Source organism: Bos grunniens, chromosome 9 (assembly GCF_055505025.1).
Source record: "Bos grunniens cultivar Pamir isolate PY7600 chromosome 9, Bosgru_T2T1.0, whole genome shotgun sequence".
In the NCBI taxonomy this organism is placed as follows: Eukaryota; Metazoa; Chordata; class Mammalia; order Artiodactyla; family Bovidae; genus Bos; species Bos grunniens.
In genome coordinates this window covers 97,030,008-97,055,460 of record NC_141173.1, presented here as the reverse complement: position 1 = coordinate 97,055,460, position 25,453 = coordinate 97,030,008, and the positions used below count along the sequence as shown (strand labels likewise).

The 25,453-nt window shown below is 50.2% G+C and overlaps 1 protein-coding gene across 4 annotated transcripts; it reads right to left on the bottom strand.

The window, feature by feature from the left end:
• Positions 1-597: 597 nt before the first annotated feature.
• On the bottom strand, positions 598-25,399 carry PNLDC1 (PARN like ribonuclease domain containing exonuclease 1). 4 transcript variants are annotated; one of them, XM_086316654.1, is made up of 19 exons: positions 25,263-25,399; positions 24,788-24,845; positions 24,430-24,503; positions 22,572-22,611; positions 21,695-21,818; positions 21,429-21,517; positions 20,176-20,276; positions 18,476-18,552; positions 17,779-17,922; positions 17,184-17,253; positions 14,743-14,828; positions 12,853-12,908; positions 10,361-10,425; positions 9,905-9,958; positions 9,662-9,704; positions 8,106-8,205; positions 7,541-7,716; positions 7,359-7,457; positions 598-5,248 (listed from the first exon to the last, which is right to left on the bottom strand). In XM_086316654.1, the coding sequence occupies exons 1-19, from the start codon at positions 25,336-25,338 to the stop codon at positions 5,185-5,187; spliced, it is 1,596 nt and encodes a 531-aa protein (XP_086172780.1). In that variant the 5' UTR covers positions 25,339-25,399; the 3' UTR covers positions 598-5,184. The 4 variants fall into 4 exon arrangements, 3 of the variants coding, with proteins under 3 accessions (XP_086172780.1, XP_086172781.1, XP_086172782.1); XM_086316655.1 differs by having other exon boundaries at positions 8,139-8,205; XR_015132483.1 differs by having other exon boundaries at positions 7,541-8,205.
• Between the last annotated feature and the right edge of the window lie 54 nt (positions 25,400-25,453).

The window sequence follows — 25,453 nt, the reverse complement described above, 5'->3', positions numbered from 1 at the left end:
AAAATGGAGATCATTTGAATGAACACTCTTCAACAGTTACTTTAGGGGAATTTCCCCCAAAAGACAAGGGAAGATTCCTTTACCTTGTATGTGTGTGCTTAATTGCTCAGTTGTGTCCGACTCTTTGTGGCCCCATGGACTGTGGCCCACCAGGCTCCTCTGTCCATGGGATTTTCCAGGTAAGAATACTAGCGTGGGTTACCATTTCCTTCTCCAGGGGATCTTCCCAACCCAGGGATCGAACCCACCATGTCTCCTGAGTCTCCTGCATTGCAAGCGGATTCTTCACCCACTGAGCCATCTCCCCAAATTAAACAGGCTGTTTTTTAAAGTCATGACAGACATTCTGAATTTCTACGAGGCAGCACTCAAAGGGATTTTAATGACATTCCTTTGTTTTCTGCCCAAGATAACGTCACAATATTTAGCCATCACCCACACCGCTCCTTCAGCTTTGTGGGTCTCTGCCCTTGAACTTGTTCCAAAGGTCAAGTAGAGATCAGAGCGCTGACACCAGCAACAACCAAAAAGTTCAGAATGATCTTCAAGGCAAATGTGGATGCTAGAGGACTTAAACAAAATACTGCACAAAACAGATTAGAAATTTCACACATTGTATTTATTGGAAGACACAAAAGCAGAGTATCTGGATCAAAACTAGCATGTGGCGATCTTAAAGGTAAGACTAGCTCATTTCTTCCACGAGTGGAAAGTGGAGTTTTCAGGTCTTCAGGTAAATAAGACTCTACGTGGCCAAATAAGCCCACAGTTCTGGTTGTACATTAGTCCCCTGCCTTCTCATCCCCAGTTCTCATGGGGACCCCTGTCTGCTCTGATCTGTAAGAATATTAATATCGTCCTGTTTCCACAGCAGTTACATTGCTGCAAGGAGAAGGGGGGGTACCCAGTGAAGTCCTATAGACACGAAATTGTAAGAAATGTCCATCCATAAATATTCACTACTTTGTTTTTTTCCCCCTTTTTTGGGGCTGTGCCATGTGGGATCTTAGTGCTCTGATCAGGGATCGAACCTGGGCCCCCTGCAGCAGATGCACAGTTTCAACCACTGTACTGCCAGGAAAGTTCCTTACCCTTCTTAATTACATAAAACATTCTAGAGGACTTGCATGAGTTCTTATAATGAATGATAAAGATAAAATTAAGATCTTATAATATGGTCAACTAATATTTCTTAAGGGAGCCAAGAACATATAATGAGGAAGGGGTTGTCTCAACAAAAGGTGTTAGGAAAACTGAATACAGTAGAAAAATGAAATGAACCCCTTATCTTACACCACACACAAAAAGTAACTCGAAGGGGCTCAGACTTAAACCTAAGACCTGAAACTATCAAATTCCTAGGAGAAAAATATAAGGAGGAAGCCTCTCAACATTGCTCTTGGCAATGATTTTAGGATATGACACCAAAAGCACAAAGAGGAAAAAAAAAAATTAACACGTGGGACTACATCACATTTAAACGTTTCTGCGCTGCAAAATGGACAATCAACACAACAAAAAGGCAGCCTGCAGAATGGGAGAAAGAGCTGCACAACCATGGAGAGATCTCCCCCACTTTTGGTTTTAAGCCACTTTGCTTTTTCAAAAGGCCTACATTAGTACCTGATATTCCTAGCTGAAAGGAATCAAGTTTTTCATTTTTATGGAAAAAGATAAAAAGCAGAGACAGTGTTCAGTATTTGTTTTGCAGCAAGACGTCCTAGGGGCAGCGTCACCTCAAGAGCAAGACTGGCGTTACCAGGCTCCTCCCCCAGGAGCTACACTCTAGCACCTTGGCACCCCACTCTATGGTCCTCACTGTCTCTGAGCATCTGTGCTTTATCCCCATCCATCTGGACATTTTACGAGCAACATGTGTCCTCAGGTAACTGCTTCTTCACTTTGCTCCATTGGGGCTTTCAGAAGGTTTCATAGGAAAGCTCTGCTTTCAGAGAGTGGGGGAAATCTGTATCAGATAAGGGGTTAACACCCCAAAGTATATAAAGAACTGACATAATTCAATGAAGAAAAAAACAAACAGTCCAATTTTAAAACAGGCAGAGAAACCAAATAGACATTTTTCCAACGAAGACGTTCAAATGACCAACAGGTACATGAGAGGTGCTCAGCGTCACTAATTGTTGCTGTTTGTTGTTGCTGAGGCGCCAAGTTGTGACGGACTCCTCTGCGACCCCGTGGACTGTGGCCCACCTCTGTCTTCTGGCCACAGGATTTCCTAGGCAAGAATACTGGGAGTGGGTTGCTATTTCCTTCTCCAGAGGATTTTCCTAACCCAGGGATTGAACCTACACCTTCTGCATGGCAGGTGGGTTCTTCACCACTGAGCCATGTCAGAGAAATGCAAATCAAAACCACCCACAATGAGAGAATCCCCTTGTCAGTCCAGGGGTTGGGGTTCAGGACTTGGCGCTTTCACCGCCAGGGCCTGGGTTCAATCCCTGATCAGTGAACTAAGACCCTACAAGCCAGTGGCACAGCCAAAAAAAAAAATCAAACAAACAAACCCACAATGAGACAATGAGATAAACTCACATCTGTAAGAATGGCTATTATCAAGACGACGACAGGTTGCAAGTTGAGTATTGGCAAAGCTGTGGGGAAAAGGCAACCCATGTGCACGACTGGTGGGACTGTAAACTGGTTCAGTCACTATGGAGGACGACATCGAGGTTTCTCAAAAAATTAAAAATGAAACTACCATATGATCCAGCAGTCCCACCTCTGGGTATATATCCAAAGGAAATGAAAACAAACTATCCAAGAGAGATATGCACACCCACCGTTTCCTGCAGCATTATTCACCGCAGCCAAGACAGGCAAACAGTGGAACACGTGAGACACACACACTCATGTACACACAGACTGGAGGGGACAGTCTGCTCTATCTGTTTCTCACTTTGGTTCTTTCCTTTGATGACGGGGAAGGCACGGCACAAGATGCACCGACGTGAAGAACTAGCTGAGCTGAGGAGAGAGCGGGGGCAGGAGCCCCAGAGCTGCCCCCCAAGCCCCCAAGGCTCTGTCTGGGGACACAGGGTGGGAGGTGGTACGAGCAGGGCGCTTCCTGGACTCGGCACCTCCAGCGCGGCACCCGTGGAGAATCCTCAGGGAAGTTAATAAACAGAAGCAGATCGAGGTCATGGGTTGAGCAGCTCAGATCCCACCACCAAAGCCTCCTCCAGGAGGGAAAGCAGACCATGCGGCCAGCCGGGGTCCCCACGGACGGATGGACAGCAGGACGCTGACTGCAGCACAGAGGCCCTGGTGAGGGCACCCTTAGCACGGACTCCGCAACAACTTATGAAGAGACAAAGAGTTAAAGAGCAAATGGGTAACATCCGATAAAACAACTACAGGGTCTCTTGCTCCAGAACTAAGACAGCTTAGCGCTCAGCGCCCTGACACCAGGAGGTCAACATGGCCACTGCACAGGCTCAGCTGAGAAATCTGTTTTCACTTCCCAGGTTTGCTTACTGACTGCACGGCTCACATCCATGAGACAGGGTCCCAAAAGCCCATAAACAGTGGGAATTTTCCACAGCATACACAAAGGAATATCCACTAGGAAGACAAAAACAAAACAAAATGCCCAGGACTTCCATGGTGGTCCAGTGGCTAAGACTCAGTGCTGTCAACGCAGGGTGCCCGGGTTCGATCCCTGTCAGAGAACGATATCCCACATGCTGCCAACTAAGACTCCCTGCATGCCACAGTTAAGACCTGGTGCGGCCAAATAAATTAAAAAAAGAAAAAAATTCCCCTAAGACGCTGTGTGGACAGATGGACAAAGCCCCCTTCCCCCGACCGAGGGAAGCCTTTCACTGGTCTGAACACAAGAGCTGCCCGGAAGGCTGTAGGGACAGCAGCCCATCAGTCAGCGTGTCACTCACACCCCAGGACGACAGGGGAGTTCCAGAATGGCAGCTTCCAAACTCTTCTTCTGGGTGACTGCCATCTCTTAACACTTCTGCTTTTACAGAGGAAAAAACCTCTTTTGCACAGAGCTCAAGGCTTTGCTGAATAATGAAGTCAAGTTCAAGGCTGAGCACACAGCCCAGCCAAGTTCAACCCCCCACAGAGAACAGCTCCCGATAAGGCCAAGTGACGTGCACGTCACTGCTGAGGAAAGAAAAGAATCTGATCCTACCTGTTTCGGGGCACACACCTGTGCTACAGGTCACTTTGTTTCCAAAGTGAGTATTAATGCTTTATGGTTTATAATGTTTATCTCAAACATGGACCATAAAACCGTAGTCTGCTCTACCCCTATTTATCCGAGGGGAAGCTTCTTAGCAAAACATCAGGGGCCGTGTATGATTTTATAAATGGCAACCTAATTAAAAAACAAAAACTAAATGACTATTACCATAAACATCCAAAAGACATGTTCTAACATCTTAGGCATCATAGAAGTTCAGTAAATATTTGCTGAATCAGTGAACAGATGAATAAGGAAAATCAACCTACCTTTACACTCACTAGAGTTGAGCTACACAAACCTAACAATACGATGTCCTATTTACTTGTTCTGCATGGCATTTTCCATGATTCTGATATTAACTGTTCTCTGTTCTAACCTATGAAATACTATATTCTGCAACTTAAACATATAAAATTTTAACTACAAGTAGCACATTTGTAGGCTGGAGTCTTTTCTCCTCAGTAAAAACTATTTTTGACCCAAAAAACAAACAAACCAAAAAACCCCAAAGAGAAACCCCAAAATAAATAAAAACAGATCAACACCTGTGCACATGGACACTTGGCTTTACTTTTCCCCTTTACTAAAACGTAGGCCATTTCTAAGGCCTAGATCCCTGTCAACCGATTGGCTAATGATTTCTCTGCCAGAAATAACAGAGCCTTTGGCTCGCTCAGTGGCCAGCTCCGCTGGATGCCTAGCTGTCCGTTCAGAAGATGCTCTGGAACGTGAGCTTAAACGCCCAGGAGACGTTACTTCTCCTCAGTCATTTATAGAAAGAAACGTTTGGGCCACAAACAAAGGACTTATCGGTGATAATATTTACAGACTTTTTCACGTTGAAACCAGAACACAGTTCCCTGTGGGGACGGTACCGATCCACTTGCACGGAGGATGTGAGGCAAACAGCCCTACGGGGGTCGCGTGCAGACAGGACGGAGCTGCAGGCGGCCTCACTGCCCTCACAGGCCAGCTCCTCCCAGGAGAAACGCAATGAAGGCCCAGGTGGTAATGACGCTGCAGACTCTGCAAGACAAGGACCCGGGTCAGCAGCCTGGCCCGCGCGGAGGCCCCGGCTGCACCCAGCGGGTGAGGCTGGCGCGGGCTCCGCCCCCTCTCCCTTCCCACCTCCGCTTGCCCGGATGGCATGTTCTTTCTGTGTGCCTCCGGAGCCCACGTTTTCTCGAGGCTGGACCAGCCCTGGGACGCAGAGGGCATCTTCCCTGGTGGCTTACGTTGGAGGAGGAGAGGCAAATGGACTTCTGAGCAGCCAAGAGTTTTTGCTCTCTCCAGAATTTTCAGCATTTATTTTAATGGGATTTTGCATGAAGATTTCATTTAAATTTAGTTGTCACCAAAATATCTTGCCTGTTTTGCTAGTTTCTTTGCCTATTATCGAAACATTTGCTCAGGCTTCCATCTCTGCAGGTTATTTTCCCATGGTTATATTATTTAACGTTTCTCAAATTTCATATATGTAGATGCTCAAAAGGAACATCTACAAATATGATATCTTAATCATATGACATCTACAAAAAAAGACATCTCACTTCAAAACAAGAAAAGTTTAATTTATAAGCAGACAACAAGTAGTATTAATGCATACACAAGCCACAGCTAATAGTTTCTTGGGATTATAACATAAAGAACTTACTTATATGCCAACGGTGTGGCTTGCACAGAGAAGGGAATGGCAACCCATGGCAGTATTCTTGCCTGGAAAATTCCACGGGCAGAAGAGCCTGGAAGGCTACAGTCTATGGGGTTGCAAGAGTCGGACACGACTGAGCGACTCCACCACCACCATGCGGTTGACATAGAAGGAGTTTTTATGCCAACTAGACAACGATGACGACGTGGTTTTCAGTGGATCTGGCCCCTAACGGGAATCCGAAACCTTTGAAGCTCAGTCAAGAGCAGTCCCATCTTCCCAGTTGCTCAGGCGCCAGACCCTGGATTTAAACTTGACCTTGCTCCTGTCTGTCGGCTCCCAGCTCCACCACCCCCATCACCCCTCTGTCACCGAGGGGCACAAGCTGCAATGGAACCGTGTGTCCAGGTGGCCTGGTTTCCTGACGACTCCTGCCCTGTGTCCCCCAGTGTCTTAGTGAGGAGCGATGCGCCACTGCTCTGCCAGGACTATCGATGGAGACCCAGCTTCGCCCAGTCCTCACCCAGCGCCCTCCTCTCCATTGGGACCTGCCAGCCTCTGCGGCCTCGCCTCCTGCCCCTTCCGTCCTGTCTCAGTGGCTTCTCGTTGCCCCTCGACAACACTAGGAGGCCCCACTTGAGGGCCCCCCTCTCCACCACCCCCTCTGCTTGGACGGATGCCGGTCCCTCTACTGTCCGTGTGCTTGGCTCACTCCCTTTCCCTCCTGGCCAGTCTTCGACAAGGGCCCCCATCTTCCCCTTCAAAGAGCAATCTCCCCTCAGGCCACCGCTCTTGCCTCCTGACCCTGCTCATTTCTCTTTCATCACCTACCAGACCATGCAATTCACCTGTTCATTGTCTGCTGCTGCTGCTGCTGCTGCTACTGCTAAGTCACTTCAGTCGTGTCCGACTCTGTGTGACCCCACAGATGGCAACCCACCAGGTTCCTCTGTCCCTGGGATTGTCCAGGCAGGAATACTGGAATGGGTTGACACTTCCTTCTCCAATGCATGCATGCATACTAAGTCGCTTCAGTCGTGTCCGACTCTGTGCGACCCCATGGACAGCAGCCCACCAGGCTCCTCCGTCCACAGGATTCTCTAGGCAAGAATACTGGAGTGGGTTGCCACTGCATTGCAGATGCTCGAGTAATAATCTGCTATTCCCTACAGGAGAGGCTTCCTTAGTGGCTCAGATGGTAAAGCATCTGCCTGCAATGCAGGAGACCTGGGTTTGACCCTTGGGTTGGGAAAATCCCCTGGAGAAGGAAATGGCAACCCACTCCAGTCCCCTTGCCTGGAAAATCCTATGGATGGAGGAGCCTGGTGGGCTACAGTCCATGGGGGTCGCAAAGAGGTCCACCGTGCTCTACGGGTCTATGGGTCTACGACCCCTTTACAACACACTCCAGCCAGCAAGCCGTGTCGACTCGCCCCGCTCGGGGACCACCAGCCCCGCGAGGCAGGCTCCGTGCCGGCCACTTACTGCAGCAGGCAGTTGATGTCCGGGGAGTGTCTCCAGTAGCGGTACAGGGAGATCCGCAGTGTCGGGTGGCACCTGTACTCCTTCAGGATGCTCCGCGTGCTGCCAAGGGAAGGGCGAGGTCAGGGACGCGGGGGCCTGGCCTGCTCCCGGGGGCGGGGCGGGCCGAGAGCCCAGGCACCTACTCCTTGAACTTATTGGTCATGAGCAGGAACTGGCTCCGCGTGAGCCTCCTGACGTCAAATTTGCAGAGGTTCTGAAACTCGCGGTAGACCTGCTGCTCGCTGACCCCAGGCCACTTCCTGACGGTGAGGATGAGGATGGGGGGGCGGATGCTAGGGGAGTCTGGGCCCGCAAAGTTCTAGAAGACAGGGAGGGGAAGCAGAAGAGATTTCCCACAGCTCCTATGGACGGACCACCCACCCAGCTTGTTCTAGAAGGCAGGGAGAAGAGATTTCCCACAGCTCCTACGGACTGACCACCCACCCAGCTTGAACATCCTGAAAGAGAAACTAGGAAAGGCCCTGTCTGCCAGGGGTGGTGGTGGTGGAAGAGAAAGAAGGAACAAGCGAGGTCACCTTGCTTCTGGCATGGAAGCACGAGAAAGAAAATAACAGGCTCAGTGTGAGCACCCTTCTCGACTCTGAGTCTGGCTCCTGTCAGAAGCCCTAGAGAGCCCAGAGGAGCATGCTGCATCCTAGCACGAGCCTGTCCCCCTCCCCTACAAAGGGCAGAGTGAAGTCTACTTACGATTTTGGGGACCCCGGCTCGGATAAGATTCACCTGGTTCACGTAGGGAGCCAGCACGTCCAGGTAGAGCGGGAAGCTGGGCTCGGGGATGGGAACAGCGCTGCGAGGGCGGAAAACGCCGTGGTGCTCAGCCTACGGGCGCCGTGCCCAGCCCTCGGCCGCAGCTGGGGCCTGGGGACAGCGGGACTGCGCTGCCCGACACCACCCTCCTACCCCTCCTTGCAAGCTCTAGGGCTCCTGTTGCTGGATGTCCCCCTCACAACCAGTGAGCTCTCAGCATAGCCCCAGCCCAGGGGGAGCGTCCAGGGGTCACCATCTGCTGGCAACACTTCGGTGAACACCTCTGGGCTGATGAGCACCAGCCACAGGTCAGAGAATGAGAGGAAGGTCCCTTCTGTCGCCCCTCGAGAGGGCATCACCCCCCACTTTGTCCAAAGGACCGTCCCTCCCCCCACGGCCTGGTTCTGTCACCAGCCCCCGCCACACGTCCGAGAAAGTAGGAGCCATGGGGTCAGGAGGGCCTGGGCTGCCACAGAACCCCTCTACACCAAGGAGGGTGGTTAGGTGGTGAGGAGTAAAAGAAATGAAGGAGGCAAGGCCCAGATACCAGGGCACCAAAAGGCTCCACTGCTCCCTGCTGTCAGGGTGCAGGGAAGACAGAGATGGGGGCAGGGAGGGGGTGGATTTCTTAAGCTATCAACATCTCACAAGTTACAAGCTTCACACCGGCGTGTCACAGGCTATTTCTATGTACAGTGCATGCGTGCTTAGTCGCTTCAGTCATGTCCAGCTCTCTGCGACCCTATGGACCATGGCACGCCAGGTTCCTCTGCCCATGGGATTCTCCAGGTGAGAATATTGGAGTGGGTTGCCAGTATGGTACCCTCTGCCAAAATGGACAAGTGCAGGCAATACCCAGATGAACAGGGTACAGTCTGAAAACTTTTAGGTCAGCCCCAGAGAACACAACTTTGTTCGGCTCCTGCCCCGGGCATGCTGTATCCTACCGGGCACACGTGTGCTGCAAGGGTGGTGCTGCTGAGCGTGAGGCACACGTGCAGCTGGTGCCCACGAGCAGGGCCCTGCAGGGAGGCTGAGGCCCTGAGAATGCGCGGCTCCGATTCCAGTCTGGGGTTTTAAGAACCTCCCCTGCAGGTGCCTTAGTCCAAGTCCCTGCCCTCTCCCCCAGCCCGACTGTGAACCCGGCACGGATTATCTGTCCCCCGGATCGGCTCTGTTTTCTCAGCTCACTGTGATTCACACGGTATGAGGAAACAGGAGGGTAACAGATGGAGCGGGCACACGGCACTGGGACCCGAGCCTCACCCACGGCCTGGCCTGACAGGGACTTTTCCCAAGGCTGGGACAAGAGGCAGGAGGGCAGGGACCAGCCCAGGGGTCAGGGGGGAAGGCCACCCATGGAGGTGAGCTGCCCGCTGCTCATGAACATGTTGTTTACACAACACGCATCCTCCTCCTCTGGGAGAGCGTGGGTGCCCCGCGGCCCTGGCTCACCCTCGACCACGGACCGGTCACAGGATGAGAGCGACACTCACCTGTGTACCTTCCACAGGAGCAGGTGCGCCACTTTCAACAGAACTGGAAGAGAAGAAGCTAGCAACGTGACAGACACCAAGGCACACCCGCCCACCTTATCGTGATACGCAAACTCAGGCTTTACTTCCAAGGGGCCGCCCACCTGGAAGTAAATGGGGCGGGGGGTGCCCAGGGACAGTGGGGGATTATTGCAAAGAAGACGCAAGCCACCCCCAACTTTGGAAGGGGGCGGCGGCGCTCACCTGACCCGCACAGGAAGGCGTCGTATGCCGCTTCATGGGGGTACTTGGTCTCCACTGCAGGGTTTCCCCAGAAGCACGAGGACAGCCATTAGAACGCAGCCTGGGAGAGGGCACGCCCCCAGGTCCCCCAGGTACACACCCACATCGGCCATGCACACACAACACACCCACGGCTATTCCTCCAGAGACCATGACCCTTGTCCCAGCTTCATGCCACCCTGACCTAGTCCCCCTCACACACATGGTGGCAAGAGGACCCATGGAAGCAGGAAGCAGAGGACTTCCCAACAGACTCACGGCCCCTGGGACTGCTCCTTTTGAGGGAGGGGTTACAACATGGACAGGGCGCTGGAGAAGCCCCACCTGGCCCCCCCACACCTCCACGTGGGGACTGGCCTGAGCGCCAGCACCTCAAAGCCACGCTGACCACGTGGGAGCCCGGCCCAGGGGACCTACCGTACTTCTCACACCTGCTGGCGTGAATGATCACCGGCCCAGAGTTCTTGGTGGGGTTCAAGTCACTAGGAGAGAAGAAAGGTAAAGAACGTTCGCTGAAAACGGTCCCTCTGTGTGCCCTTCACCCTCTCGAGTTAACCAAAAGTGCCCTCCATACTGGGACTAGGGGGCGAAGTTGGGAAAGAACCTGCCTGTGGTTGCAGGAGACACAAGAAACGGGGGTTCAGTCCCTGGGTTGGGAAGATCCCCTGGAGAAAGAAATGGCAACCCACTCCAGTATTCTTGCCTGGAGAATTCCATGGACGGAGGAATCTGGTGGGCTATAGTCCATGGGGTCATAATGAGTCAGACGTGACTGTGCACATGTGTGTACAGACACACACACACAGTGTGCGATTTAAAAAGGACTCTTTTTAAATCACAACAAACTGTGCTTCTAATAGAATGTAAAATTTAAGCAGACAAAAACCAGGGATCTAGGCATGGGCAGATGGGTCTCATTAACCTGGCAACAGGACAGAGGAAAGAACAGCAATGTGAGAAGCTCCACCTGCATCTTTCTGAGCATCTACCAGACGTGTGACCCCAGGAAGGCGCCAGGACCAACTCCGGGCCGGCTCTGCCCTTGGGGCTTTACTGTCCAGCGCACCCGAGGAATGCAGTGCCCACGGTGCTGGTCTTCCAGGAAGCCTTGAGCCCAGGAAATCAGTGGGGCTGAGTGGACAGCGGGTGGCACCAGGTGTTGGGGCCGACAGAAGAGCAGGCGGAGACACGACGCAAAGGGCGAGCCCCGACCTGTGACGCCGAAACCTGAGTGTGGCCGCAGCCCGCGGTGAAAGCAGGGGCTCGGGAAAGAGCTCGGGTGATGCATGGGGGCGTCAAGAACCACAGAAGAGAAACAGGATCCAGTCGAATTCACGTTGTAGAAGATCACTCCAGTGGTGATCACTCAGCACAAGAAATAAAGTAGGTCAGGGACAACCAGCTACCAGGTAGGAGCTCCCGACACCACAGGAATAAAAGGTAAAAGGGAGGACAGCCCTTCCTGCCCTGCAGGACACTGGAGGGGATCCGATGTGACGGGAGAGAGGGTGCTGAAGGTGACAACACCGCAGACACGTCTGCAGGCGAGGAGGGGACGCTGAAAGATTCCCGCCTCTGGCTTCACAAGGACCAGGAGGTCCGTGTGAGAAAGGAAAAAAAGATGAAGCATAAGAGGCCAGAGGACACTGTCACATCGCAAGTAAGTGATGCTGTGAGTAGAGGAAAGAGCACCTCCTGGAAACTCGTAAGAGGCCACTGGGGACCGGGCCAGGCACTCATGGGCGTGGCTGGACGACGGTGACCAACAGAGACAGCTTCTTCCCTAAGAGGTCCCACCTGCAACTGCCCCCAGCCACCCTCCGCGCCCCAAACCTAGGCAGAGTATTAAAAAGCAGAGACATTACTTGGCCGACAAAGGTCCGTCTAGTCAACTATGGCTTTTCCAGTAGTCATGTACGGATGTGAGAGCTGGATCATAAAGAAAGCTGGGCGCTGAAGAATTAATGCTTTTGAGTTGTGGTGTTGGAGAAGACTCTTGAGAATCCCTTGGACTGCTAGGAGATCCAACCTGTCCATCCTAAAGGAAATCAGTCCTGAATGTTCATTGGAAGGACTGATGCTGAAGCTGAAGCTCCAATACTTTGGCCACCTGATGCAAAGAACCAACTCACTGGAAAAGACCCTGATGCTGGGAAAGATTGAGGGCAGGAGGAGAAGGGGATGATAGAGGATGAGATGGTTGGATGGCATCACTGACTCAATGGACTTGGGCTGAGCAAGCTCCGGGAGCTGGTGAAGGATGGGGAAAGACACCAGCTGGGGAGGGAGGAGCCGGCAGAGCAGACCCCAGCCTCCTCCTTGCAGACAACACGTTCCCACCGGCACATGTCCGCGGTATGGCCAGGCATGAGGGAAAACTGGACTGCTATTCCCGTGGGAAGATCAGGAACTTGACCAGGTACCAGGTTCATTCAGTAGCTCAGAAGTTTAATGTGCACCTACTGTGCCTCGCACTGTTTAGGCCCAAAGGAAAGAGTGCAAAGGAAGAATAAAACCTGTTCCCATGGAGCTTATCACTCCAACAATCAAACAGATCACAAGAGAAATAAAACCCTGGCCAAACAGAAAGCACCATGGTTCATGGGGTCGCAAAGAGTCAGACACAACTGAGCAACTGAACTGAAATCAAACAGCTCTAAGTCCCCTCCCAGGCCCCCTCCCCTCTAGAACAGGGTTCCTCAGCTCAGCACCAGTGACATCTGGGACTGGAGAATTCTTTGTGTTGAAGGTTCTCCTGTGCATCCTGGCCTCTGCTCACGAGGTGCCAGGAGCTCCCTGAGCTGAAACAACCGAAATGTCTCGGTGCTGCCAAAGGTGCCCTAGGGAACAAAACTGGCCCAGCTGGGAGCCCCTGCTCTCTAAGCACCCCCCGAAAACAGCCTCCTTACCTGTTCAGGACTTCATAAACTTCTGAGAGATTTGAAACCCTTGGGAAATTGAGTTCCTGTAATTATGGAAAACAAATGAGGGAGAGTAAGACATTTGAGGTTTTGTTTCCTCTCTGCTTAATGGACTTCCCAGGTGGCTGGCTCAGTGGTAGAGTCCGCCTACAGTGCGGGAAACGAGGGTTCAGTCCCTGGTTTGGGAAGACCCCCTGAAGGAGGATATGGCTACCCACACTCCAGTATTCTTGCACGGAGAATCCCATGGACAGGAGGGGCTGGTGGGCTCCAGTCCACAAGGTTACAAAGAGTTGAGCACGACTGAGCATGCGAGCACCTCGGGTATTACCAAGTGGCCATTAAAAGACCTTGAAAACTCCAGGTCCTCTTCACGCACACCTGGTCCTTATTCCTTAACTGTGAATGACAGTACCTAGTGTACTTGGTTGGGACCCGATAACCCAGCCTAGAAAAAAACTGCCACATACATATATACAATGGAATATTACTCAGCTATAAAAAAAGAAATGCATGAGTCAGTTCTAATGAGGTAGATGAATCTACATCTACTCCACTCTGCATAGAGTGGAGTCAGCCAGCAAGAGAAAGACAAATACTGTATATTAGCACATACATGTGGAATCTAGAAGGATGGTACTGATGAACATATATGCAGGGCAGCAAAGGAGATGCAGACTGAGAAAACAGCTGGTGCACAGTGTGGGAAGGAGAGGGCACAACAAATCGGGAGAGTAGCGTGGAAACATATGTATTACCGTATGTAAAACAGATAGCCAGTGGGAATTTGCTGTGGACCCAGGGGGCTCAACCCGGTGCCCTCTGACAACCTAGAGGAGTGAGATGGGGTAAGAGGTGGAAAGGAGACTCAAGAGGAGGAGACATATGTATACCTGTGGCTGATTTATGTTGATGTATGGCAGATACCAACATAATATTGTAAAGCAATTGTCCTCCAGTAAAAAAAAAAACAAACACTGCCACAAACAACTCATACCATCTTCCCTCAAAGACAAGTGTTTAAGGACTCCATGGCATCAAACTGTGGCCAGGGACTCATATGGTCGCTGGGCAGTCTAAGGACCTGCCAGGTCACCAAGTCCTAGAGTTCACCTTATCTTCACTCCCTCAGATCAGCCCCCACGTCCTCCCCACTTTGCCCTATGACTCAGTTACGTAGAGACGGGCAGCATCACAGCACACCGTCAGAGCTGCAAATATAGGTACGAGCAGTAAGTGTGTCCCTGGGCAAAGACGTACCAAGTAACCCAGTCCCAGTTCTGTGGCGTCAGCTTAAGGCTTTATTTAGAACACTCAGTTTAACTTTTAAGCAGGATCTTAACTAGCTGGGTGCTTCTCTTCTCCATGGGCAGTGCACAACCCCAGCCGCACCACAGAAGTCACCTGGCAGCTGGAGAAATGCCGCTCCCAGCCCCTCCACACCAGAGGAGCTAAAGGTGTGGCCCAGGTATCAATATTCACCTTCTCAGGTGATTTTGTTATCTGAGTTGAAATTCCTTGACCCGAATGCTCTGTAAAATTTTTCAAGCGGGGTCCCTGCCCCCCAACCCTGACAACTTTTAAGCACATTGAAACACACACAAGGTATCTACCAAGCTCTAGAATAAGTTGTTCTGTTGACCCATCTAAATAAGCCCATGAACTAGACAGCAATAAGTCAAAGCATGAGAACTTGAAGGAGGGAAAGAAAAAAAGATCACATATAAGCCAATATGACTCACAGGTAGTCAAATTAAAAAACCAATACTGGCTATAAAATATGAGAAAAGGGTTCACGAAACAATTTCTGAAAAGAGTGAGAAAGCTAAATGTTCCTGGGACTAATGAAGTGTTCCTTTCCCAAAGGAGTTTAATTACCTTCCAGATATCCTTTGTCACATTCTTGGTGTCAATGAGAACAGGAAATAGGTTGTGGATATTCAGCTTAAACTCATCGTAGGTTTCTGAAGGGAAAGACCCAGGTAGTCAGAAGTGAGTTCACGGTAAAAATGGGAAGAAATTCTCCAATCTAGCTTGTCACCAACACTGGTTACTAAAGCAAATAAAACAAAACAGGAATTGAAAACATCCTTGCTCCTCATCATTAAGGATTTCTGAATCTTAAACCAACCTGACATTACCCTTTGTTACAGCAGAAGTTGAACAGTTTTCCATTAAATTCAGACTATTGTCTATAACCAACCTTAGTTAATGCAGTTTGCAAAGTTGTAGTCAATGGTAAAAGGGAGAAAGAGATTACTGAAAAGGCAAATGTGAAATCTGTAAATAACTGTTCAGAGAAAAATCCAGTAAGTTAAAAATTGTAAGTGCCTTGATAAAAATCACCTATAATTTGCATATTTGTCAAAATTATACCACATACCTTTTAAAGAGGCTCACTGCAAAACCAACAAACCAAAATCTCTCTGCTCACCCTCTCCTCATTAACCTCCCATTTCCTATTCCCTGACGGCAGTGATCTTCAATTTTTTCCTTTGGTGTGTACTCCCACCACTTCTAAACAAAGCTTATGCTGCTCAGTGGTCTCCCAGTTTGGGGCATTAACTCTGGACCCTCACAAGGTGAGAGGATCGCCTGCCCCGCCCTGGGCCACTCACCACCCCCAGCACCTGCACAGCTCTCTCCATGGGGCCAGCCGGTCGCCTCCAGGGGCCTTTCTGCCATAGCTTTTGTTTCAGCAATTTCTTTGTTTGCCTGTCTGCTTAGTTTGGGGGAAGTGATTATTTGACACTTAATTCTTCCCCAAATCTCTCAAGATGCTCAACCTGAGGTGTTTTATTAATTCATTTCCTAGAAAAGTCTCAGGGAAACTGTTCACCCCTTTCCAGCTATGCTAGTGTTTTCTAATGCCTTGACCACCTGATGCAAAGAGCCGACTCACTGGAAAAGACCTTGATGCTGGGAAAGACTGAGGGCGGGAGAAGGGGGTGACAGAGGATAAGACGGTTGGATGGCATCATTGACTCAATGAACATGAGCTTGAACAAACTCTGGGAGACAGTGGAGGACAGGCAAGCCTGGTGTGCCACAGCCTATGGAGGTGCAGAGAGTGGGATATGACTGAGCGACTGAACAGCAGAATAGTGTTCTCTGAGCAGTGTTTGTTCATTTAATCCCCAATTCTGATACTATGATCATCCCCATTTTACAGACAAGGAAACAGAACAGCTACATTAAAGTAACTTGCTCAGGATCATGTGTAACAAGGGATAGAATGAGGATTCAAGCATGACTCTTGAATGCATGCTGTTAACACTCCATCACACTGCAGTGTGTCCAACAGCATCCGTCATGGAAAAGACCGGGACAGCCATTAGACAGTACCGTATGGCCACTGAAATGATTTCAAGTTAAGGACATAAATAAATGCTTTGGGTGAGTGGAAAAAAAGCCAAACGGAATAAAATACATTGTGTGGTCAAATATGTAAAAGCCAAAACAAAGGAAAAAGCAAATTAAGATTATGTGTGTGTGTGCGACCGACTCTTTGCGACCCTATGGACTACAGCCCACCAGGGTCCTCTGTCAATGGCATTCTCTAGGCAAGAATACTGGAGTGGGTTGCCATTTCCTCCTCCAGGGGATCTTCCCAACCCAGGCATGAAGCCCAGGTCTCTTACATCTCCTGCATTGGCTGGCAGGCACTTTACCAATGCGACACCCGGGAAGCCCATGGAAAAGTCAAAACAGAAGAAAAAGCAAAAAGTCTAAGAATTACAGCCGTGATTAAAGGCAAGTTTGTTTTTTCTGCACATCTCTGATTTCACTAAGTTTTACAGTGAGACTGAACAACTTCTGTAATGCGGGGGTGGGGGGTGGGGAGTATCAATCAAATATAAGTTTTTCTCCCTGAGAAAGTCACCTGCTGCTGCTGCTAAGTCGCTTCAGTTGTGCCCGACTCTGTGCGACCCCATAGATGGCAGCCCACCAGGCTCCCCCGTCCCTGGGATTCTCCAGGTAAGAACATTGGAGTGGGTTGCCATTTCCTTCTCCAGTGCATGAAAGTGAAAAGTGAAAGTGAAGTCACTCAGTCATGTCCGACTCAGCGACCCCATGGACTGCAGCCTTCCAGGCTCCTCTGTCCATGGGATTTTCCAGGCAAGAGTACTGGAGTGGGTTGACACTGCCTTCTCCGAGAAAGTCACCTAGTTCAGGGAAAACAGTAACAGGCACAGATGCGCCGGACCTCTCTGGAAACCCGATGCCTGTAGGGGCTGCTCAGGAGCACAAAGCCGGGCCCACCCCCCTGCCCGATGGCAAGCTGAGTCAGAGGAAGGAGAAGGATGGGTCGGCCCTACCTGGGAGAGGTCTGAAGAACTTCTCATGGAGATGCAGCAGATCCATCATCATGTTATGTCCCACTAAGGGCTACTTGGAGGAAATCGACAGGTGAGAGAAATGAAATTTTAAAAATAAAACAAACGCTGTAGACTAACTGCTATCTCTGCCAAAGGGTGTAGCTTTAGAACCCACTGCATTCTGATGACATGGTAATTCCATCCCCACACGCAATCCACTCCCGTGAAAGGCAGCCGGACTGCTCAAATGCTAGAAAGGCAAACCAGTGGGTCAGAGGGACTTGAGGCCCCAGCCACACTGGGATCTAAGCTGTGAAGCAGACACACGTGGTCCCCAAGCAGTTTTAAGTCAATTTGTATTGAAATGCCTGTGTGCACGAAAGGAGCAAGGGAATGGTAATATTTCACAGGGACAGTCTTTCCCCAAATTAGTCTATCATGACTTTGTAAAACAAGGTTAGATCCACAAAGTTAGTTAACAAAAAGAAACCACTCATTTTAAGGAATCTGAGTTTACTGTTGAAGGACTCATTTGTCCCTACAGTCAGATACAAAACACTGCAAAAAGACCAAGGAAAGAGAATTCTCTCCCTACCTTCCGGGCTTTCACCAGCATCTGGAAAAACACAGAAAAGCCCCTTGCGGAGAGAAGAATCTTCTCCTTCCAGCAGCTCTCTCGATCACAGGAGGTGGTCTCAAGATACCAGCGGTGCTGCGTACTCACCTTCTTCACGATCACCTGAGCGCAAGAGGAGGAGACAAGCTCCCGCATCCTGGGAATGCTCCCAGGCTCCACCGCTGGTGCGTGGGTTTAGGCTCTACAGTGGCACGTGGGATCTGCCGGGCCAGGAATCAAACCCATGTCTCCTGCGATGGCAGGTGGACCCTTTACCACTGAGCCACCAGGCAGACGCCCCAAGGCCTCTCTGGGGTTCCCAGGTGGCGCTGGTGGTAAAGAACTCGCCTGCCAATGCAGGAGACGTAAGAGACACAGGTTCCATCCCCATTTTCCATGGGTCGGGAAAATCCCCTGGAGGAGGAAATGGCAACCCACTCCAGTATTCCTGCCTGGAGAATCCCAAGGACAGAGGAGCCTGGCCTACAGTCCATGTGGTCGCAAAGAGTCGGACATGACTGAAGGGACTTAGCATGGAGCATCCCGGGAATGGGGCCAAAGAAGTGGTCCCTCATGTCAAACGGGAAGGAGTGGGGGAAGAAGCCTTTCACAGAGGCCCGATTTGGCCAAATGAGACAGAAATGATGGGGGCTGGCCCCTCCAGGTGGGAACTCACTCCTTGGTCTCTCAGCACCGTCCAGATGTCAGGGAGGGCCTTCCTCAGTACGAGCTGGACCTCGAAGGCCTGGAAGCCTGCAGCAAGGAAACAAGGCTTGCACGGAACCACCAGAGACGCTGGCAGGGCAGCTCACCCTCCCCTCAGGAGAAGCCTCGCAGGCAGCAGCAGCAGAGAGATGGAGGAAGCACGTGGGAAGACAGCTCTTCGCTGTCCCCAGGCCGAGTGACGGGGGCGGCCCGGCATGAACCAGGGCAGCTTTCTCTGAGTCTCTGATCTCAGGGCCACTCTCAAACGGAGGACCCCAAAGAGCCTTTTTGTGTGTGGGTTACAGGTCTTGATGTCCACCATGTCAGAAATTAAAACCATACACATGACACTAAAAACTGTAAGGTTTGAAAAATAATAAACCCATTACACTTTTGCCTATGATTGTGTGACGCCACGCACCGGTTATCTGGAGAATGTTGGTTTCCTGATTATACACACCACCTTCCACATGCTCACATATCATGAGATGCCATCAAGACACACTCGTACATGTGGCCACTGATCTCATCAGAAAGTCTCATAAAGCTGTCGAGGTAACCGTGAGAGATGAAATCTCAAATTTCAGTTTCTGACTGAAAGCTCAAATCTCATCTCTACTAAACACTAGGGGTTAGTCTTCCTGAAGACAAGGCTTACTTTTTTCACTTGAGAAGGTGACTGAAAATACCCACATCAAAACAACCAGTCAGTTCCTTCAAGTGAAAATTATATTCCTTTGGGGAATTCCCTGGCAGTCCAGTGATTAGGGTTCCTTGCTTTCACTGCCAAAGGTTTAAGGTTCAATTCCTGCTCAGGTGACTAAGATCCCACAAGCCTCACAGCATGGCCAAGAAAAAAAAAATTACTTTCCTTAAAAAAAAAATTAAAAAAAAATAGAAGGCAGCTAACTCAGCTCTCAACACAAAATCCTGCCCAAGTGCTTTTCCTTGAGGTAACCACTGTACTGCAGGAAGCAGCAGCCATATTTCACGCACATTTATTTCTTCCATACTTCTACTGATGCACAGAACGTTGTAAAAGACGAGCAATGAAATGTTGAAATTTAATAAAACTAAGAATTATTATTTCACTCACAAGGTTCTTCAGTCAGAATTTTTTTAAACTGGAAGTGGCAACAAAGAACATGAGTGCTGTGCGGCCAGATGCTCCCACGCCACCTGTGTGGAGGCGCCAGGGGCATCACTCATAGGGGCTGCGGGACCGCCAGTGCAGATGGCACAAGGACAGCAGCAAGCAGCAGCCAAACCATGTTTTCAGAACCATTCTGACCTCATGGACCCCATGGAAAGGGTCTCAGCAACCCCTGGGGTCCAATGACCAAGGCTGAGAACTGCTAATGTAGGGCAGCAACCCCACACTGAACTGTGGGGGAAACATTCAGAGATTAACGGAAATAAAGAAAGAGTCCAAGGGGCACTAAGGATTGGGATGAAAAGGATGGTGCTGAGCGGAACCTGACTTCCTCAACCTTAAAATTCAGAACAGGTGGACAGCCCCCCAACCTCCCACCCGAGGTCAGAGCTCCATCTAATCACAGGGACCACGTGTCTGCTGAGCCGACACCCAGGGTCCACCGGAGGAGAAGGGATGCTCCCCACAGGTGACAGTTCCCGCTCCCAACTCCCAGGTCGGGGGCCGCCCCTGCCTACCAGCAATACCAGGGAGGGTCATCCAGTCCCCTTCCTCCGCCAGGTCCAGCCAGCGCGTCACCTCGTCAATCACCACCTTGATCTGGTCTTTGTCCAGAGAGCTGAAAATGGGCACGTGAGACAACACTAATGCGGGAGGGGATTCTGAAGGCGCCTGTTTTCACCCTGTGATCCTGGCAAGAAAACGGACCCCAGAGAGACCATTTCTTTTCCGAGTCTTGTGTCGCAAGAGGAAACCAAACACCTGGCCTCCACCCTCGGGTCTGTCCACAGGGGCACGCCCCCCTCCCGCTGACCGGCCTGTGGGGGGAAGGGGCTGGGAGACAACCAACACTAAGGGAGCCTATCGGGTCCGTCTCCTCAGTGCCTCTCTCAGAGGTGGAAAAGCACCATCTGGTGAAGAATGGAAAAGAAAGGAACTTTGGTAAGTACATCTTTTCCTGTGTTAGATATACAAGAACACTGTGTCACATGGAGAAAAGGAAAGCCTTTTCTCGAACATTTGAACATAACAGAAGATTAAAAATTCAAGTTGCTTTTCCCTTCCAAAGCAGTGTTTTTATATAAAACCAAGAACAAGGATAAAATTCCAACGTTACATAATGATTTGGACCAGACAATCATAACATTCCAGAATTAAAAGCTGTCTAATTTAACCCTCTCACCGATAAAGGCAAAGAACCGAAAACCCAAGGAACTTAAAGGATTGGCTCAGAACCGCACAATGCTCAGCAGACCTGGGCCCAGGTGGCGGCTCCTTCCAGCGCACAAGGCCACTGAGCAGGCCTGGCCCAAGCCCCACAGCACGACCGGGTTAACATACAACAGGCACTGGAGGCCAGAGAGACAAGGCAGAGACCCTGCCCTCGGGGAACACACAGATCAAACTCATGGGGCAACATGACCAAGCTGAGCTACAGGGCCACATGGTCAAGGTTACCTGTGACCTGCCTTGAAAAACCCTAAGGCTCTCACAGGAAGTCCCACAGAGCCATTTTCCCCCTCTAGCACTGGAATGGAGTTCCTGCCTCTTTGAGGACCAAGTTAAGAGTCAGTTCTTTTGCCCCTTCATCCCACGCTATGCAGTGAGAGGTTTCTGATCTCAGGCATAGGAACAGCATACCAGCACTCCGGGCTGTCATGTGTGGCTGAGCCCAGCTTAAGGGGACAGTGTGAGGTTACCACGTCCAGCAAAGCCAGAAACACAGCAGCAACAAAGAAACCTACAGAGCACCCGGAGAAGCGGGCTTTACCTGCGAACTTTCCAGTTCCCAGTCAGAATGTTGTGCTTAATTTTCTTCTCCTGTTCTTCGTTCATATAGGGGATCCCATTTTTGAGAAACTAAAGACAGGGAGAGACCAGGAAACGAGTCAGTGGCATCATCTGTGTGACAGCAGAGAAAGAAACCTTTGTCGTCCGCTTGTACGTGGACAAGTCAGAAGGGCGACAGGAAGCGGACTGGGACCAGGTGGACGCCCGGCCCCTCAACCCTCTGGGCCCCCTCCTCCCAGGCCATACCTTGTTATAGTCGAAGCCATACTGGTTCAAAAACTGAACACTGGAAGCCTGGAAAGAGAACTCTGAGTCCAAAACCCCAAATGTCGTAGGGAAGAGGAAGAAGTTACATGAATGAGCTACATACCTAGCAACAAAAACAAACAGAAGGAGAAAAAGACAGAAAACACTTAAAATTCTGGCTCATGGAGCAGGCTTCCGAGTGGGCTCCTCCTTCCCCTTGAGAAGTCCAGCTGACCCCTGAACAACATGGGGGTTAGGGGCACCAGCTGTTCTTACAGCCAGACATCTGAGTATACTTTAGAGCCTGCCCTGGGTCCAGCCACAGGCCCTCTGCACCCACAGACCCCACTGTGGGGCGTACAGTACCACAGTGTGTATTTAGTGAGTGTAAGTGGGCTCAGGCAGTTCAAACCCTGCGTTATTCAAGGGTTCGCTGTATTTGAATGCCAGCTGTGTTTCAAGTACTATGACTGGTGCTGGGGGCCAGTGAACAAAGGCACACAGTCTGACCCCCACTGAGAGAGGGGGGTGCCATTCACATCCTTTCTGGCCGCTGGGGCCTGGGAGCTGCGTCCCCCTCATTGTAACACTGCTGACTGCAATCCTGAAGAAACACACAGGAGTGAAGGACGCGTGGCAAGGGGCACTGACGGTCCGGGGGGTGCTGGGAGAGCCCCCAGGGACGGTGCTGCTTTGAGAGACTTGAAGGACCAGCCGGCGTCTGCAGGGGAGGCGGGGTGGCGGGCCCGGGAGCAGGGAGACTGTGGGGCATCCAGGGCCAAAAGGGTCAGAGCCTGAAGCAGAATTTGAAGGGGGAGCAGGTGGAGAAGAGAAACAGGCGAGAGCCAGGTGTTTCACCAAAGGTCTTTATACATACTTGTTCGACTCGCCTTCAATACTGGAGAACACAGACAATCCTAGAAGAGTGATGGTGGACAGAATGAATGCCAAGAGAAAAGCTACCGGAAGCTAACTCAAAAACGTCCTGCACATATCCCCTCTAGCACTGGAATGGGGTTCTTGCCTCTCTGAGTATCAAATCAAGAGTCAGTTCTTTACACCCAAAGTTACTACATAGGCTTTAGGATAAATTCTAAAAAAGAAACAAAGGAAGGAAGAAAGGAATGAAGGGAGGAAGGGAAAGAGTCAAAACATGAGAACCGTCAAACTGTAATTCACACAAATTCCTGAAATAACTGTAAATGGCTGTTCAAACACAGAATATTGACACTTACAGTTTTATTAGTTTTTAGTTTATTAATTTTTATTGCAGTATAGTTGCTTTACAAGACACTTTTGTAGTTTTAAAACAAGAGACACTAAAATCTATGAAGATTTACACATTTGAACAATTTTTAAATGTTTGTGTTGTTAAAAAGATCAAAAGTAAAAGACTTTGAAGAAGGGGGAAACAATACGAACATATTCAAGTGCTGTTTCCCATACTTTCAAAGAGGACTCACAATTAAACACAATCACAACAGAAAAACAGCAGGACTTCCCTCATGATACAGTGGATAAGAAACTGCAGGCTGATGCAGGGGTCATGGGTTTGGTCCCTGGTCTTGGAAGATTCCACATGCCTCGGGCAACTAAAAGCCCGTGCTCTGCAACAAGAGCATCCTACGCTCCAAAGGATGCACAAAGAGCAGCCCAGGGCACTGCAACTAGAGAAAGCCCTCCCGCACAATGAAGATCCAGCATCCAAAAATAAATAAGAAAACAGCAAAGGACAAATAAATAAGAAAACAGCAGACAGACAGCGAACACACACAGGTGTTACTCATTCACAGGAAAAGCAACAATCAGTAAAATATCTCAGGACCTGTTTTTTTTTTAAACAAAGTTTTACTGAAATACAGCCATGCTCAATTCATTTATGTATTAACTACAGCTGATTCCTCATTAACAAAGGCAACACTGAGTTGTTGTAACTTCATATGTAGACCATATGACCCACAAAACCTAAAATATTTACTTTGGTCTTTTACAAGTACACCAAACACATACACTCAGGACTGCACAGTAATATATAAGAGCTAAGACAGTCAATGCAACCTTGTTTCATCACATACAAATGGCAACCAAAGCATTCATCATTAGGAGATAGAGCCAAACCATACACAGAGTTAGGAGTGCTAAACAAATAAATTACCACATGTAAAGTAGAGAGCCAGTGGAAATTTGCTGCATGATACAGGGAGCTGAAATCAGGTGCTCCGTGAAAACCTAGAGGGATGGGGTGGGAGATTTAAGACGGAGGGGACATTCGTATACCTATGGCTGATTCATGGTGATGTATGGCAGACACCAATGCAATATTTAAAGTAATTTCCTCCAATTAAAAAAAAAAAATTTTTAAACTGAACCGGAAATCTGTATAAGCTGATATAGAAAAAGCTCTATTTGCGGGGGCGGGGGGGGGGGTATGCAGAACAACATATTTATAGTATAATCTTGCTATGTATGATTTTTGCTTAAAGAAAACATACACTTTCCCCTGGAAGATGGTCCAAGTGCCTCAATGTTGATTCCGGCATGGAGATCAAGTTTCTACTTATTCTGAAGAGTTAGGTCTCTCAGGCAAGACATGGCCAAACACCAAACGAGCATGCAAAATGACAGCCAGTGTCTCAGAACGGCGCCAAAGAGGTTTTACCAGTAGGAAACACAGAGACAATAAAAAAAAGGTTTTTTTCAATAACTCAAAACAAACAGCTGAAGGTTAAACTCACCGATCTGACAGATGGTGAACTGCTGAACACTCTGACGGGTCTTTAGATACCACTCTGATGGCAAGTCAAACAGACTGTGAGAAAAACAGACGTCTCAGTCCAGAGGCAAAGAGATGCTATCAAGGCAGCAGCCTCCACGCTGGGTTAGCAGCTCTCAACCAGGGCAGCGCTTTCCTTGTTACAACAACTAGGGAACCTGCCTTTTGTGGAAAGCCAGCCAGGTCCGCAACCCCCCCCACCCCAAAAAAAGCTGTCCTGCCCAGCTGCTGCCAACAGGGTGCCCGCTACTAAGTAATGCTGGCCAACCAGGGCACAGAAGAGGCTTTCCAGCCCAGCTCTAAGGCAGCTTTAGCTTTACCTGATCTGCTGGGGCCCAGACAGGTTAGAACGAAGGCCCGTGAACTCTATGTCCAGACCTGCAGGGAAGGCAAAAAAAAAAAAAAAAAAAAGAGTCCCCAGGCACAGACCATCGCAAGGCTCTTCATGCTATAAACGCTGCAGGTAGCAAAAGCACTGGCTCACCTTCTTGGCACTCGAGAAGCCAGGTGAGGTCGAGAAAGGAAAACAGAGGGAGCCAAAGCGAGGATGCCAGGCCACCCCATTCCACCTGGACTACATGGGGGCTACGAATGGAACTGCTGACCAACATCCCACTGCCCAAACTTGAGGAGTCCCACTGTCCTTCCGAGGAGCCCTGCTTGAGTCTCCTGTGGCCTGGAGACCACCCGGCTGGGCCTCACCTCTCCCGCCCGGTCTGGCCCGAGAACCATACCCTCCCCAGGAGCGCCGGCCAGCCGGCTCCGGCGCCAAAGCCTGGGATCCCGGGGCCTTACCCACGAAGTCCGCACCCAGGACGAGCTCCTGCAGCAGAGGGAGGCTCTGCTCAAACTCATCGGCGCCTATGTCCATGGCCACGCAGCAGCTCGGCGGAGGGCGCCCAGTGAGTGCGGCCACGCGTCGCCTCGCACTTACACGCAAGCGCCGCGCAGGCGCCTTAAAGGGCTCGCGGAGAGCGGGCGGGGGA